This window comes from Hermetia illucens, chromosome 2, assembly GCF_905115235.1.
Source record: "Hermetia illucens chromosome 2, iHerIll2.2.curated.20191125, whole genome shotgun sequence".
In the NCBI taxonomy this organism is placed as follows: Eukaryota; Metazoa; Arthropoda; class Insecta; order Diptera; family Stratiomyidae; genus Hermetia; species Hermetia illucens.
In genome coordinates, this window is record NC_051850.1 from 43,175,334 (window position 1) to 43,193,462 (window position 18,129).

General features: G+C 41.8%; 1 protein-coding gene across 1 annotated transcript in view; it reads left to right on the forward strand.

Moving 5' to 3' along the window:
• Positions 1–18,129, forward strand: part of LOC119649830 (limbic system-associated membrane protein) — a 216,732-nt gene that overhangs the window by 121,670 nt on the left and 76,933 nt on the right. Inside the window, exons 4-5 of the mRNA XM_038052172.1 lie at positions 4,811–5,152; positions 6,161–6,430. Coding sequence (XP_037908100.1) covers positions 4,811–5,152; positions 6,161–6,430 — 612 coding nt within the window. The remainder of the gene's footprint in view (positions 1–4,810; positions 5,153–6,160; positions 6,431–18,129) is intronic.

Here is an 18,129-nt window from a genome sequence, read left to right on the forward strand (position 1 = left end):
TGTAAAAAGAGGACCATGGTATTATACCTATAAATCAGGCGGGGTGTTTCCTTTTCGGCTAAGGATGTGGAAACTATGTTTTCCACCAGCTTTATTGCATCGGTGGTGGAGCGACCTTTCTTGTTGGCAGTTATTCCCTCCAGTATCTTCCTCATCGCATTGGACGAAATGATGACGGATCACCGGGTAGTTTGTTTCCTTTTGGCAACAAACCCAAACACGGCTGTTTCCAGTTTTTAGGGAACATCCCTTCGTCGAGGCATTTTTGCATTGCTCGTATAAACAGCTCAATCTCATGTGGGCGTAGCTTTCACTACTATATTGGGAATACCATCAGGTCACCGTGCTTCTTGTGTCCACTTTTTGTGCATTTCCCGACGGTTACCACGTGAAGGTGAGAGTAGAATTTGGTAGCAGAGCTATAGGTGATAGATCTGGGTGCATTTCCCAGTTTGGCCGTAGTATACCGTGCGATGCGGCCTACGAAGCTAGGCACATACTAACCTTGAACCGCCAATCAGGTGGGGGGGTGTGTGTATGCATATGAAAGAGAGAAGGCATGACCATTTACACTATAGTAATTTATTGTATTCCACACCCTGTCTCCCGTCTAACGGAAGATCTCCGATTCGTTTCGATCTAAGGAGTTCTTTAGAGATTATGATGCTACTCCATCCATAGACAGGCCACGTACATAAAAAATACTCCGTGGATTTCACTTCCTCATTACATACCCCTCATATTCTAGAATTCCTATGCTGTACATCTACCCAATAAGTGAACTATGGCAGAATACCTATGAAAGTCTTCCCCATTTTCAACAGAATGAACTTTACAGTATGTTTGTTTGGAACATGAAAAAAATTGTTTCCATTTTTCTGCACAATCTGGTCGCGAATTTCCTGGCTGTCCGACACCAACCGGAAAAAACTCGCCTTAAAGAGACTGGGACAACACGAGATGTTTCCAATGCTGGCCGTCCCCAGAGCCGCCGTTCTGCTGAGAATATCGCTGCTGTTGCTGTTGGCCCAAGATGCCGCAGAGAAACCCAGAATATCGACTAGACGACGTGTCACACAATTAGGCATTAACCGGCGGTCCCTAGATCCGAAGATGTTCCCTTCCAAAGTGCAAAGAGTGCATTGCCTGTTAGCTGTTGACCGCTAAATGCATCTGACCTACGCTCAAGCCATCCAGATTTCCATTTTAGCGGTTACGTGAATAAATTAAATAATCGTTTCTGGAGCAACCGAGATCTGTGTATCATCCACGATGAGCCATTACACCACCTTAAAGTTACTACTTGGTGTGCCGTTTGCGCAAGAGGAGTCATCGGGCCAGTTTTCTTAGGGAACGACAAGGGCCAAACGATAACTATGGACGTGATTACCGACTTTTTTCTTCCTCAATTGGATAAACTGGGACTGGCGGGGGGGATTCTTGAAGAATTTAAGAAGAATATTCGCCACGATTGCGAGAACCCTTCATCCGAAGTTCTGGCAAGAGTGATGGAAAATGCCATAAAACTGACCCGTAACTTAACTCTGGCAGCAATCACTTGGCTGATATCATTTTCACGACGTGATGGGAAAAATTCTAATAGATTAAATAAACAAATTTCACAATCAGATCCAAAGTTCTTCATAAAAAAAACTTACAGCGAAAAAACAGTGAGTGATTTCGCCCAACTTGTAATATGCATTAATTTCGCCATCGCTCACAGTTACCTGAGATGCCCTTCAGCACCCCCCCCCCCCCCCCCACGACATCCCGAGAGACTCATATTCATCCTCTACTGTTCTGCCCCAAATGCCCGTAGGGCCCCTCTCCTTCCAAATCCAAAGCCATCTGGCCAAGGTTCATGACCGGGTGAGAGAGCAAGCAGATGTCATTTGCGTAGGAAGTAAAGATGTCATCGCCCATTGAATTCGTTCTCGTCCTGCTGACCAGGCAGCATGAAGAACGTACCCCTTATAACTCTATTTAAGTCAGTTCGCAATAATGGATAGGTTTAAAGTTAATGACTAAAAAATTCAAGGATTTTGGGATTAAAATTTAAAAAGAATAAAAAATTCCGTGGAAACTGCAAATTTTCAAAGAGAATAAAAGAGGAGCTCAAGTGTGTTAAATAATGGAAAAGGAGAAATGCTGCATACTAGCAAATAATTTCCCCCGCTCATCAAAGCACAAAGCGAACGAAATGGTGAGCATACTGCGAAGCCGCGGATGTCGCAACATGCTAGAAACATATCTCTTAGAAGTCACTTGAGGTGCCCTATATCTTCCTTTAGCATGTCTGAATAGATGCCAGATGCTTTGAAGTGCCCTGGCAGTATTTCAATTGCTTTGGTAACCCATTCTTTCTAAAAAGCTTGCCAAGACCGCTGATTCTCCTCCGCCGATTTTCTCACTGTGGATGGTGAACATCCAAAAAAATCCAATGGCTCAGCTTTCGAGTTTCTAAAAATACCATTCGAGTTTCTAAGAAAGTCCAACTTTGCCGACCTAACATACTTATGGACTGAAGTCTGTCTTTTGCTATCCAATTCCTCACAGTATAATATAAAAAAGTCTCCCATTGAACTTTTTCGAGCCCCACTCGGTAACCTCCCAAAATTTACCCAGCCTTCATCCTTATTGCTTGCGAAATTCAGCAGTCATCTAATTGGCTCTTTAAACTTTGTCCGCTCTCGGTTCCAAGCATGATCTACAAAGCGGCCTACACAACCCTCGAGGGAGCTGTCAGCGCCATTGAACTAAAGGAAGCAATAAAACTAATGAAATTCGGAAAGCACCAGGCATCTGAGCTCTGGAGAGCGAAAAATTGGGACCCATCGCTGTGGTATAGTGAGTTCTTCACTCGGATTGTGAAAAAAGATAGAACACCATCTGATTGCCAAGCAGCAGAATATTCAAATTACCGCCCAATCCTGTTGCTGTCATATTCTATGAAGATTTTTTAACGTATTTTTGAAAACCTTATTCGCGACATTGTCCATGAACCAACCATGAATCAAATGGGGTTCGTCAAGAGCCTACTACCAGCAAATTTCGTGCACTGGGTGAAACTGTTCTAACATGATCCGAAAAGTAAACTTCGAAGTGTGGTATAACAAAACCGCTGCATGTCTCTGTCGTTGTTCATCGAAGCACCTTCACCCACTCCTCTTTGTTCTTGTTATGAACACATGGGACATCCAAGATCCAGCATCCTATACACTGCTCTATGTAGCTTATATTTTCTTGGCATTTCGTAACAAAAATGATCTGGTGCAACTTCTCCAAAAATGGAATGGTCACCTCATGTAATATAGTTTAAGATTGAATCCAAAGCAAATAGAATTTTCAACGACCAATCCCAATGAAACGGGCATTATCACTCTCAGTGGCAGTGATCTGCCCAGAATCGAGCGATTTAAATATCTCGGGTCAATGTTATGGGCCAATGAAGAGATGCGTTATGAAATTGCTTCACGCATTAGCGCAAGCTGGATGAAGTGGCGTTCCACAACTGGTGCTCTTTGTGACCGACGTGTCAACTAACTCCTTCAATCTAAAACTTACCGCATTATCGTCCGCCTTGAAGGTTCTGAGTGTTGGCCGACTATAAAAGATAATGTAGGGAACCTCACGGTGATGAAGACAAAGATATTGGGTTAAACTAGTGGCCTGACATGCTCTGATCATCCTCGAAACGAGGATATCTGCGATCGATATGAGGTTGTGCCCATCATCCCAAAATTGCGAGAGAGGCATCTTCGATGGTATAGTCACGTAATTTTGCCTATTGGGAATTCGCTTGCCAAAATTGGTTCGAACATCGAAGTCGACGGTAATTAACCAGCCGGAACAACCGTGATTTAATGCGCTGGTGATTTGAAAGCCTTGCGCACATCCAGATCAAGCGTTTAACTGAGCAGAAAGGCGCAGCCGATCAAGATGAGCTTACCCCGCTTGTCGTCGGGACGAAAGCTGAAGAAGAAGAAGGAGTTCCTATCACAGCCTATTAAAAGTTCAAAGCACTTGAATCTACATACGTTACTAGATTGCTTACTTCTTCCATCGACGGGGGACACAAAGAATCATGTAGTAGGTACACAGAGGAAACTATCGCGTTCCACATCAGGTTTTCACATTACACCCGAAGGACCTCCGTGTAAGAAAATCACAAAATGATGAGTTTCCAGACTCCAATTTGTTCTATACTAGCTTTTAAGAGATTTTAAATCATCTTGACTTTACCCGGATTAAGTTTATAACCGAAAAACCAGAAAATCCAATCCAGAGAACCCGACATTTTAGAGGCCATAAGAGGCGAAAGAAATGATCTGGTACTAACCCTTCAAGACAGCACGATGTTTGTCGACCTATTCAGAAAAAAATCCGAGAAATGTCTCCATTTCACTATAGAACTTTGTGCTCCTTTGGGAAATATACAAGCCGAAATCGTAGTTAATGTGAAATGTACAACACCTCATTAAGTTATACATTCTCCTTGATTTCCTAGATGTTATCAGAGGTCAGGCATCCATGAAATCGAATTGGATTCAACACAACCAGCTTTCAAAACAAAACGAGCCAGAAAGTCTCACATTCACTGAAACCCTCCATTATTCAATTTATCAAATACATCCCAACAAAATGCCTCCGTAATCCAATTTCGAAAATGACTGCAAGATCAGTAAAAGTCTCAGGCGCTTGACCAACAAGATTGAATTTCCTCACAATTCATATATTTTCTCTTCAATTCAATAACATTTTCGTCATTTCCTCCACGACCTCACCGTACTCTCCCATTTTTCTCCAACAGGAATATGCCAACACATCGACTCGTACAATTCACCGGACCTGGACAGTTCAACGATAGCACCAAAATTCATATCACGTGGACATCTCTATAAGGCTATTATCGGCGAGACAATTGAACTTCCTTGTAAAGTTCAAAATCTTGGCAATTTCATTTTGCTATGGCGCAAAGGTACGGCTGTCCTGACAGCCGGCCACCTGAAAATCTCACGTGATTCCCGCTTTAAGATTGTCGGCGACTATAATCTACAAATCAGCAATGTACGAACGCAGGACGCCGGGGACTATATTTGTCAGATTGGTGACCAGGAGACAAGGGATCAAGTGCACACGGTGGAGATTTTAGGTGAGGTGAAATGATTTGTTCTTTATTCCTTTCTTTCCTTTTTAGCAGCAGAAAATACGAACTGTGATTGAGGAAAACCAATCAAATAACCAGGGAACGCCATTCCCGGATCAGTTGCAAGGAAAAGGCAAAAGAGAATGGACTTTTGAAATTCAATCTCCTAACAGTGGTCGCTTTTACTGTTTGAACTAATCCAATTGATTTTCGACAGGACTCGCAAAATATACTGTATATGACTTTACTATAATCAACAAGATTCAATCGTCCGCCTCACCTTCAAATAAAGTCCTGCCTATTCTCAATTTTTACCAAGAAAGGGAACATTAGAATTATGTCCCCCATCTTGAACGCTCTCTACTTCCTTCGAAATTCCTCGAAATTTCATTCTAGTTTGCACAGAAATAAAATGAAAACTGTCAAAACCATTCTCATAAATACATTTCTGGTTGAAAGGAGACGACCCTTTGTCATTTTGTACCCAGCATAATTTGAATGCAGGGTTTTCCCGAGAAAACAGAGAATTTCACCTTTTCTAGAAATTTTCCCTAATCTGGCAAAACTTTCCCAGAACACTTCGTACAACCTCTAAGAGTTTTCGACATTTTTCTTTCCGCTTGAGTGGAATTCGAAATTCGGTAGTTGAAGGAGGCGATAATTTAAAGAGAAATTAAATTGTATTTGGATTGCATGTTTTGTTAAGGACACGAAGGAAGTCACATTCTCAATTCAAGGCCAATTTTTAGATATTTTTTAGGAGCACTGTATTCCTAGAGCTGTCCTGTTAGTGAAAATATTCTTACTTGCTCCTATTTTCATTTGTATTTTTCGGTCCATCCTCGGTCCTTATGGGATTGGTTCGATCTTCCGTCGTCATCCATTCATATATACCCAACTGTACATATCTCGTCGGGGGATTACCATTGATAACATCAAATCCACTTCATATACAACGTAATTTTCACATACTGGATCTGGAATCTGGCCGGCTTCATGCTCCTACATCAACAGTTCCACCGACGTTACGTGCACTACCCCACAATGGACAAGTAACGGCCCGGAAAGGGAGTACGGTAACATTAGAATGTAAGGCGTCCGGAAATCCTGTTCCCACCATCTACTGGTACAAGAAGGACGTGTTTTCTGGAACAACTCATCTATCCGACAGCTCAACCTTAATCTTGGACAATGTTGACCGACATCATGCAGGCATATATCAGTGTTCGGCTGATAATGGTGTTAAAGAACGTGTCTCCATGGACATCCAGCTCACCATATTGTGTAAGTGTAGTTTAGTGTGCATGAAAATTTCACCAGGGCTAATTTAGGTGGTTTACATCGAAATGGTAACTAGAGGAGAATTATTGTGTAACGGCTGGAGAGGAGGTTCTATGCTGGTCAACGGTCTCTTGCATTATGCATGATCCCTGGAGCATTGACCGATTTCCCTGGCAGGGACCAAAAACTTTTCTTGAGTGATAGTTCGCATGAGTTCATATGATTTTAGGGAAAGTTTCAGGTAAACGTTGAGAGGCTTTCATGTTATTATTTGATCTGAAGTCTTGTAAATGATATGTTGACGTTTGATCCTTGGAGAAAGGTGTTTTGTGTTATACATAAATACGTATTATCAGGTTATTTTTCTGCCCCAAACTGGGAGCAAGTAAATCCGTCGATTCCACAGCACCAGATGTAATTTAAATATAAATTGTTCATGTCCTTAATATTTGTTGAAATAAGAAAATATAAAACATTATTTCCATAAATGTGGGATATTTTGAAGGAAGTGAATGGAGGAAGAATTACGTGATTTATTATTTAACAACAAAAATATAAAATTAATACCACAAACTGTCGACGCCTGGCTACCTCGAGTGGCTGAAAGGACTATGCTCTCTTGGCATGCAAAGCAATATGTATCAGAGCTGGCTCATAAGTTTGTGATCTAATCTAATTACTGAAAAAAACACGATTCTATATTTTTTATTTCTTAACGAAGAAGGTCCGATTGCTCTCATACTATAGTACTTTCTCCTGCTCGAACTATTTTGGCCACAAGTAATCTGCCGCTCTATCTCCGACTTCCAATATTAGGCACCGTTCATGCTAGCGACACGCTAGTATTCCTCTACTTTTTTACATAGACGAGGTATCCCTTGAAAGCAATCTTCTCACCAATTACCATCTCCAGATATTTAATAACCGACTTGGAAGTGATAATGTCACCACCGACACGCACGAATAGTACTCATATACCGTTTCCTATAGTTGGTAATTAAGACCACCTCCGTGTTTGGCTCCGTCACGCTTTTGTGACGCTGATGTTTTATAAGCTTGCACTTAAACATCTTCTGGTTACACCGACGACAACCGCCACCAGATCACCGGGGGAACCGATTATCGTCACCTCCAGTTGCACAGAAAGGACAAGGATTCCATTGTACATCAATCATTAATCACGTTCCACAAGAGGAGACTCAACAGTGAACAGTATTGGTACTTGATACTATTGCTACTCGGCCCGTCACGATTTTCTGAGAGGTAGTTCAGGCGAGTAGCTAGGGAAACCCATTTTAGCAGTCCTTCATCTATTCCTATCTGACTGAATTGAACCCATTTACCGCATCCAACGTTACCACCAGAATCTATTGACGAACACGACGTTCGGTACCAGCTTCAAACCCACGTCTAAGGCGTCAATCGTTAAACGAGCTTAACCAAAACCAAACTGCCAACTCCGATAGGCCATCCCTATATTCTATGATATGGAGAAGCCTATTGTAGATGACTCTTCCCAGCATCATTCCTTCTGTAACTATAAGACAAGTAAAGCGGTATGATGATGGGTCTCCAGATTGCTTATTGATATTGCTAGCAGGTTTTGCCTCCCCGACCAAAGGGGGAAAACTCCTTTCACCATGCATGCCTCAAACATGCTGATAAACCAGTTGGATCGGGCCTTTTCAGTGATTTTAAGGGCTTTGCTAGGAACGGCATCCAAATCGAGAGTTCTATTACCACCGATTCGCTGGGAAACCTCTGCAACTTCCTCCTCAGTCACCACACTCTAGTACTTCTTTATACTTTTTGCAGTATCCTTTCACTATATCGAAAAGAAGATTTCGGCAGGTTCCTAATAGTGTTCGCTCTCTCATCTTCATGCCAGCTTGGTATGTTGCTCACCTCCGTGCAAAGTTGCTGCATTTTATCCCAAAGTAAAAGTCCACTTCTCGTTTTTTAGGAAAGGTAGAGTCCTGCTCCAGAATCCCATTCTAAGCCATCGGTGTAGAAGACTTAAGTACATCCCGCCAAGCATTCTTCTGAATCATCCCAGTCCCAGTCCTTACGTCTGAATATTAATTTCCCAAGTTATCACAATCTCGGCAGATCCTGAATTTTATCTAATACTAGTCCTAAGTATCAAGCACTTAGGCTTGTCAAAGACAGTTCACGGGTTTATCGTGCACTTCCTTCCACTTCCATTCATCGATCCGCTCCTGGTCTGACCTCACCCCACTCAGAGAATTGAAAGATCGATACTACATGTTAAGTAAAGTTAGCCCACGGTCTGCCTTACGAAACCGTATGCAAGGGACTCACCAGCTGTTTCTTGCAACAATAAGCGCACAGCAAATCGGTTTCGTGGTGATGTTTTGCTAGCAGATCAACCTCCATCACGAAGTAGGTTTATATGCTCCACAACCAAGTTTGGATGATTCATTCGGAATTTGGTCATAGTAGTCAATATCCGCCACAGGATGTTTTCCGGATCGGTTTTCGTCCACGGCAATATTGGGAATACATAAGCCAATGCAAGGATAGCAAACACATTGAGTGCGCTTATATTGCTCCTCATCCGGGAGATGTGATTCCAGTGCCAGCTTCACACTTTGCAGAAATTCGGACAGCAGAGCATACTTCAGATCACAAACTCGGCCATGGGTTCCTTGCAAAATTCCTAGTTATTTGTAGAACTATGTCTGAGCCATAGCTTGGAAGTGGAGCTCACTATTGCTGTTTAGCATGTGGCTGACCTTTACGGATGGTTGGGATTCGAAACTCCAAATTCCAAATTGCAGGCGAATATCATGGCTTAATATACCTACTATGCCTAACAGACTTCTGAGATAATCATCAGCACCAGCATACAACTTAATGTCACCTAAGTATATTAAGTGTGTCAGTCCGCAATTAGTACGTAGGCCATATTTGATTGCAAAACCAGGGGATTCAGTACCATACAGAGCCAAAAAGAACTGAACGAATCCCCTTGCAAGATGCCTTTCCGTTAGTTAGTATCATTAGATTAACTAACCGACAAGGTGATATGACACCTTTTCATAAGTGTCTCGTCAGCCCTTCTACTTCTCGGACAGAATGTTGTTGGCCTCGAGGTGCGTATTGTCCCTTCCACTAATAATGGACTTTATAAATTTGTTGTGTCTGCGGGATCCTGGACCGTGTCCTTTTTAGGGACAAGATAGACAATTCCGGCAATGAGGAACAGTTGGAAATTCCTCCGACGGCTAATGATCTAATTTATGCTATGTGCTAACCGATTTCGATTCCGTTACCGAAAACTGTACTGTTTGGACATCCTGTTGGTATTCGTTGAGAGATGTGAATAATCTCCACTGGTTCCTTGCGCACGTTGCATTCTGAACACGTCAGGGGTACCTTTCGCCATACCGTCGCAACCGACTGCATATGACAAAAAGTTTCTGCTTTAGTGTGTCCAAAATTATGGGTGCCTCACCTCGAATGACATCCCAATAAAACCCCTTCACTCTATTCTTCACCCGTCTGCTGACATCGCCAGAGCTGATTTTAATCAGCCTAGCAATGTCCCGCCATAGTGAGTTCCCCTGATACCCAAGTGACCGACATATCAGCACACTGCGGAGATGCAATCTCATCATTGATTTAAGCTAGAATTTTCGGAGTTGATGGAGATGCATAGAGCCTGGGCATACCAGGTCCATGCAAAGCATCAATTTCCGAGAATTCTATACCCGTTCTTTTGAATTCGTCCCGAACCGAAGCAAAGACTTCAGCTAGACGATGAAAACAGTGCTTGGCAAGTGCTGAGACTGTCACCTGCATTGTGGTGTGGTGCCGTTGATGCCGCCACCTCCGCCCCATTGACTCTTGGTCACCAGTTTCCGCGATTGGCCGGGCCGGGATTATGTCGCTGCTAATAATAAAGCGGTACTAGTTTACAACTCGCTGCATAGTCACGAGCGCGTATTGCGGGAAACGCTCGACGAATCTCTGGTGTAACAAGGAGTAGTAAAATGTTGTATCTACCCATGCCATCCTTATTTCACGGTAGGAGCGGATGATAAAGAGACTAACCTCCTCAGTCCATCCACAGATTGCGTCAAAGTAACTACATCAGGGGAAGCCATGCTCAAGGTCATCGTGGTGCCTAGACGTCGAACCACACCATGATTAGCTGTGTCGACGTCGTGCGGTCCATATCGGACCTTAAAATCCTCCTTCTTCTCATTTCTGGATTTACATTTTATTGCTAACTGCCAGCTGTTTTGGTAGCTTCCTCTGTGAATAATCTGTAAGACTACAAAATTCGTACACTTTCCTCACGGCAGAGTTATTATAATTGAAATTCTCTTTTCATCCCCGTTGATCTCTTAACTTCGAAAGACAATCTTTACTGCCAAAAATAGTTTTAGGTAGTCATGGCCGACTCAATCGCTCGCTCCGCCACAACACACCAGCCCCACTTGAAACTAAAGAGGGTTTCACCGGTCTTTCTGGCTGCGCTTTTTTTCCGGGACGAAGGACTCCAGCCGGTCCAGTGAGACCCTCTTGATCGCACCTCCGACGTCCTTCTGCGTCTCCGCGATTGCCGGAAAATCAACGGTGGCAGAGATGATACCTCTGCAACAAGCCACAAAGTATCAGCAACTATCTTTTGCAGAGGGGCTTACGGTCCGTAAACACCGTAGACGGCCTGCCCTCAGAGGAATACGAGAAGTACTATATTTTGTTGCGAGATACGCGGCTGCCAACTCAGGATCGTAAGTGCAAGAGTTCCGTTAAGCAGAGTTCAGCTGCTTGGAAAGCCGTTCAAAGGCTGCCAGATTTGGTTTACCCTTTGGTGAAGATTAGCAACTACAGATAATTCATCATAGGAGAAAACTACTCGAATAGCAAAGATTTTGCTAGACTAGGACCATTGCTCCTACACAGGAATGAAGTAGAGTTAATCAACTTTGTGAGTCTTCTTGCCAGTTCAAAGGAAGAAACCAGGTCAATTTGACGAACATTTGTGTTTTTTCACATAAGTGCTCGAAACCAACTTTTATCTAATGCAAAACCTTGTTTAAATCTATTTTATCTCTATCTGTTTGTTGATCTGCCATGATTCAATTTCTGTTCTGGCTGTTTGTATGTCGTCCTTTTCAGAAGGTGGAAATCTTCAAAGGACACGCCAGTGTATGGAATTTTGACCCACTAAAACTACCCCGTGAAACCACCAGAAGGTATTTCGCCACGGAATTACTTTTCGACTACAACCAACGCTATATCGCCCCCGTAACCCCGAATCGTGCCTTCCACCGGAACCGCAAGATTAAGAGCATCATAATACATGATGCACAGTAGTGAGTCCAGTACAAGCTTTGGAGTTGACCTTACGGAACGGATACTGCCGATCTGAGCGGCCTCCTTGACTCTCAACAACCGAAAGTAATATATTGAAGTTCACTCGCTCTAGTATTTTCCCCACAGTGTCCAAAATACATATAGATATGTAGGACTGTTCATCCGGAGGCCTGCCAACCTTAGGCAGCAGTACTAACTTATGCCGCTTTAGCAACTCATCTCTGCTGACTGCAGTACAGAGCTGACATAGGTTAGGTTCATGATTGAGATAGACCCCGCTTTTCTTGAGGTGTTTATATCACCCTATATCCAACTTCGCAAGAGTATCACTCCGAACCCATTCAATAGCCCATCCATTAAAGTCACCGCCAATCAACCCTATACTACGTCCCCTGGCATTAAAAACAGCCTTGTCAAACATTTCCACGAAGTCAAAGGGTGTGAGAATTGGTAGCGCGTAGCACTCCGTCTATTTTCGAATCTATACTCAATACGCCACCGTGACGGTTTCTATAGAGTTCCCTTATGATGAGGGTTTGCCTCTTAAATTCGGAACTAGTCCGCTCAATCCTGACCTACCCTGCAGTGATTGAGGTTCATTTGAATATACCTCATTTTCTCATTCGAATCACCACTTTCCTATATTGCGAACACTTACCAGTTCCTGCAATATACCGGTTATCCCACCCCTCCTTTTCTCCGCAATATAGACATTTGGAGTCCATATGGCACCCTTTGGCAATATGGCCTTTTCCTCATGCATTTTGCATCGATCAATCCAATAAATGCCACTAGTGGGGCAGACCCACAATAGACTCCTAGCAAGTTCCCCCATCTTGAATTGCTCCACTGATATAGACATCATGGTTTTGGACCCATACTCTAACATTGTGAGTTCTGAACATGGGTGCGAAAGCTATCAGTTTTGCCCAAGCTGGAATTTTTCAGCTCAAACATAAGGTCACCCTTCTGGGTCTTTCGAATCTTGCTGACATAGCCGCCCAGATATTTTAAAACGATGTATGCTTTGACCTCTTTTAACCCTTGCTAGAAGTCACAATTCCTCCTGGGCGAATTGGCTCCTTTACTTTCGACTTTGTTTCATCCACCATTTTCGTTAACCTTAGATTTTGCCGATTCGATTGCCAAGCTCGCACTTGGAGAACCTTCTTTCTCCCTTCTCTACTTTTGGTTCCGCTTTCGAAAGTATTAATATGTCCTTTTTCTTTTCCTATTTTTCCACACTCTCCTCTTCGGGGGTAGGTTGGTGACAATACGATTAGGTGTCACATCAGTCGCCTATGATGCCATTGGGGCAGCATTTTCCTACCTGCTCTTGGAATTTCGTTCCTCTTCCTGTAATATGTTAGAAAGCACTCTAATAGCTCGCACCATACTCCATACCATAGTGCTTCACCTTTGGCATTCATTCCGCCCGCTTTACCTTTTACGATCTTGGACATTGACGAACACCTCAGAGAGAGCTTCTCCTGAAAGGGTCTTTCTCTACGTTTTGGAAAACCTCCTGCAACCGAGGCAGTGCAACCAAGGAATTGCAAAGGCCAAGATCCTTCCTGCTCACTCCCAAAAGCTGCAAATGCTGAGTTACCACACCGCTACACTGTAAGCATCCTCATTCTCACGTCTTCCATAATGGTATTATGTTTTAGGCATCCTTCCCATAGACAATTTGGTCGACGTGCCAGGGATGAGTAAACAAGTGACCATGTACAGTCAAATATATTTAAACATCAATTAGTATGCGTCTATCCGGCACCCGGGGTTACGCATGATGGGAGATCTGGTTACTCCTCACAGAATATCTGTTTATCACGTACTTTTTTCATAAGAGGGGAGGCTGGAACTGTGAACGCTGACGCATGCAGTGAGTTGAATCGTTCTGCATTGTGTTTAAGGGGGTGAGGGTAAAATTTTATATACGGTATATATTCATGTGGGGTATCAAACGAAGTCTCGATTACTACTTTTTGAAGCCGGTTCTAGTTTTGACATTATTTGTGAAGGGGCAGGGAGTGCGGACACTGAAAATGATCACTAATTTGACATGACCATTCCCAGAAGATGTCACTACACTAAACCAAACCAAGTTTGGTGCAAATCACACAATTGGAGTATCATACTAAAATGAATAGTCTGGCATACTAAATGTATAAATATTACGAGCTACGCTCAAAACTTTCATATCTGAATCGTTAAGCTTCTGGTTTCCCGACTTATAAGGTATAAATAAGAACTTTAAAGTTAACATCAACCTAATAGCAACCTAAATTTCGTTAGCATCAGCCTTAGCACTTTCCTGCAGTTTTTCGTAATAAAGCAAGTTACTTATATAGTATCTACCTCCAGCACGTTAGCTTAAATTGCCTAAACTTCCAAAAATGTTCAAATCATTTTAAATCCACCAAAATTATTGGCATAACTGAAGTACTCTCAACATCGGATGTCAGTACTTCCGTCATTTATTACGTTACAATCGCAATTTACACAATTCACACAATTTCTAGTATCGAACCACTGTCATGAAAAGCAAAACCGTAGCTAACGGAGCATTTTCAGAAAAATGTACGTATCTAAATACAACAACCAGTTTGCATCCTTTCATATGTCCTGCATGATGATTCCAGCTCAGTGAGGAAGTTTATTTTAGCGACCGATGCAGAATTATATGAAATGATCAAACAGGAAGAAGGTAGCCAATTCGGTGGCAAAAACATTTACCCACACATATGGCCTGCAGACCGCCCAAGGACTCTCTATGAGAAAGACTAATATTTAGCTAGGATACTGCTTTGCATACGATATGAGATATTCTCAGTCTTACGATCGAACATTCGAACTAAGTCACCTCTTCCAGGGATAATCCCATCTATTGAGTTAGTTTCGACGTTGCTCTTGCACGTAACATCCAGGAAAACAGAGGAGAATGAATGGTTGAAATGAACCTGAAGCCTCTTTTGACTCAAGTGGCACAGACTCGCAGTAATAGTATAAAACCACAGCGAAAGCAAAAAGGATAGGGTTGTGAATCCCAAAGAGAATATTCCTAATTGAGTTTCTTCTTTAAATAAGGGATTCAAGTTTTAACCAGAACTAGCAAGTGAACTTCACTTTATCTTCGTATGTGTATCTATCAGAGGATAAGAAATATTTGAGTTTATCTGGAGAAGGGTAGCCTGAATTCAAGTATCTCTTCTATCCACCAGGCGCCTCGTACCTTGGGTTGATTCTCAACTTCCATAGATTACATTAATAATTAGTGAAGTTCTAATTCCCAAAAGTGCTTCCGTAACATTCAAAATATTGGGAGTTCGGAAATAGCGCTGAGTCGGAAAATGAACTCTACACATAAGGGGAAAAGGTCAGATTGGGAGAGTGTAGCTGAAGTGTTAATTGACAGCTGTAATTAAAGATTATTTCGATAGATGATGTGAACCTAAAACTTGTTGGATAATGCTTTATATTGAGGATAATACTGAATAGTTTTCCCTGGAAGTTAAGCAAGGTCTTCTGTTGTAGAAGGAATTGTTTGTTATACTCATCAGGTGGAAATCAGGATTGGGAAGCAGAAACTTAGGTGCGTTTAATTTTTTAAAGTTTTATGTAAAACAAAACCTTATTAAAATCGGTTCATTTTCTTTCTGTCCGTCTGTCTTCCACACGGACTCGACTTTATGAAGGAGGGGGTTCTCATACGTGGAAAAGGGAGGTGTACATCTTTTTTTCACCAGATATAGTCGTGTGGCGTATCAAATAAAAAGTGTTCATTAGAACTTCTACACGTTTAGTTTGAACATTTCTTGGAAAGGTGGGTAGTGCGGGGGCTATAAAGTGATCATTACTTTCACGGACCCAACCTCTTAGGTACTAAATCGAAAAATCGGAAAAAATCACGAAGCTGCAACTACCTTTACATAAAGAAGTCACAACAAGTTCTCAGATCTTTGGAGCTAGTCATTCATGCAATGCCACTTGTTTCAAACGACATTACTTCTACAAATTTATACTGAAATTTTCAAGTCCTCGTGAATCTGTAAGTTCTTTATGTACCATAAACCTCCAGCCATCGTTCGCAATATGCATCCTTGACAGAGCTCTTTGTAATAGATTGACGTTCGAGATAACCACTAATCTCCAGAATTCAGCTCCATAAGTCTAGATGGGCTTTAAAATAGCTTCATAGACTAAAAGTTTAGACTCTAGTCTTAACCTATCATTTCTGAGAAAGACAAAGTAGACTTCTCGCTTCCAGATCTAGTTGTATTTTTTTTTTGCTGCCATGAATTTCTTCCATGTGAGCCGGAGATCTAAATGCAACGCGAGGTGTTTGATATCGTTACCCTATAAGAAAACAACCCCATTAAATGTAAATAGTCTATATGTTTCTGGTTTGGGTGTAATGTAATTTATGAACCTTTGGTTACCTTCACTTTATTCTCCACGCTATAAACCACTATTCGATCCTTCTGAGATGAACCTTCGCGCTACTCGAATATGATAGTCTCGAGACGTGAAGGTTTTGTACTTTATTCAGAACTGTTGAATATGTATATCTGAAGGGAACAATGTTTTAATTTAAAAACTATAAATCTTTCTCTTTTCCGGAGCAGATCTATTTTCAGAAACGACTATATTCTTCCCGAAATCCATACTGGTTTATAATTTATCACAACCGGTTCAACGTCCGCCTATCTGTCACACGCATATTTCTCCGAGACGGTTATAACAATTGACAGCGAATTCGGTGAAAAGTTGGGAATTATGAACGCTCATACATATAGTGAGTTACATCATTCAACGTCGAAGTTAAGGGGGGCTCAAATCAAATTTGTGGCTTCATTGCAAATTCAACACTTTGAATATCAATATCACCTGAAAGTGGATATTCTCACATAATATATACATGTATTACGTACTAGGTACTAATGCGACAAATGCACACTCAAATGTCTTTATAAGAGAAATACACAGAACCTTTCATACTTAAAGCGTCCAACTTCCGGTTTCCCGACTTGTTAAGTCTCAGGGAAATACTGAGTCTACACCTGCATGGAACGGTACGACACAAAATTATACGACGTTGGGAATGACACGAAACCGCACGACATATTGCCTAACACCCACAGGCACTGGGAACGGCACGACACGACAAAATATTGCCAAGTATATTTGCAAGATATACACGGTGAAAACACTATTATTAACTCATGTTCGGCATAGCATATGAAAAGACTGCCCCAGACAACAGACAGACAAATGTCTGTGCCAACTTCAGACAAACAAATGTGTGCGTCTGTGACAGACAATAAATGACTGTTTCTGATTAACTTCTAGGTAAGACAACTATCTGTGGTTATGTCAGGTAAAAGTCTGTGTCTGCGTCAGATTTCTATGTCAGACATACAATATGTCTGTTTTAGACAAAGTCTGTTTTTGTATCAAGCAAATGTCTGCGTCTGTGTCTCAGACATCAGGCAGACATTAGCCCCACAAAAAATTGAAAGGAATCTGACAACGGTTTCGTCATATTCCTTTCTATTTTTTGTGTGACAGGCAGAGGCAACTCATTAGACGCTGACTCACCTTTGTCCGGGGAGCAGCATGACCGAAACTGGCAACAGATAGACATCACTCCTTTGCGAATTATATCCAACCCAGCAGCCCGCCAGTACTTTAAACCTAAGCCAGGTTAAAGCCAAATTAGTCACAGAAATGCTGATTGTGCCACAGATTGTATCAGGCAAAAAATAGACAGATGTCTCTGTCTTAACCAAACAGGTGGTTCCATCTGAATTGGGCAATTGACTGACACAGTTCGTACATATAAACAATTGCCACCTAGAAAATAGGCATATAAATTAAAATAAAATTCAATTTGAGTCCGTTTGGGAAGGATCGTACGACCGTTTTATTTAAATTCCAAATTTTGACTAAAAACTACTTACAATATTTCTTACAAAGTAACCTATCTTGCAAACATTATCTTATCTTTATCATGTGTCGCGCACATGTCCATATTGCATTTTACAATGCGCAGGTCAAAGTGTCTTCATTAACGACCACACATTTCTTACGAAATAGGGTACAAGCAATATAAATAACATTATGCTTGTACCATTTTTATTATCAGGCCCGTTCACACATGTTACAAAACAAGATGCGTTCTTCGAACAAGGTCCTGTTATTATCTTAAGATAAGAATATGTCAGTGGAAAACTACGGTACAGGCAATATAAAATACATTACGCCTACACCCAATAATATTTATTCTATATGTATGTCCTAAATATTCATATTGTGCTATTACTACCCCTCCCCTTAAGCTGATTCGTCCC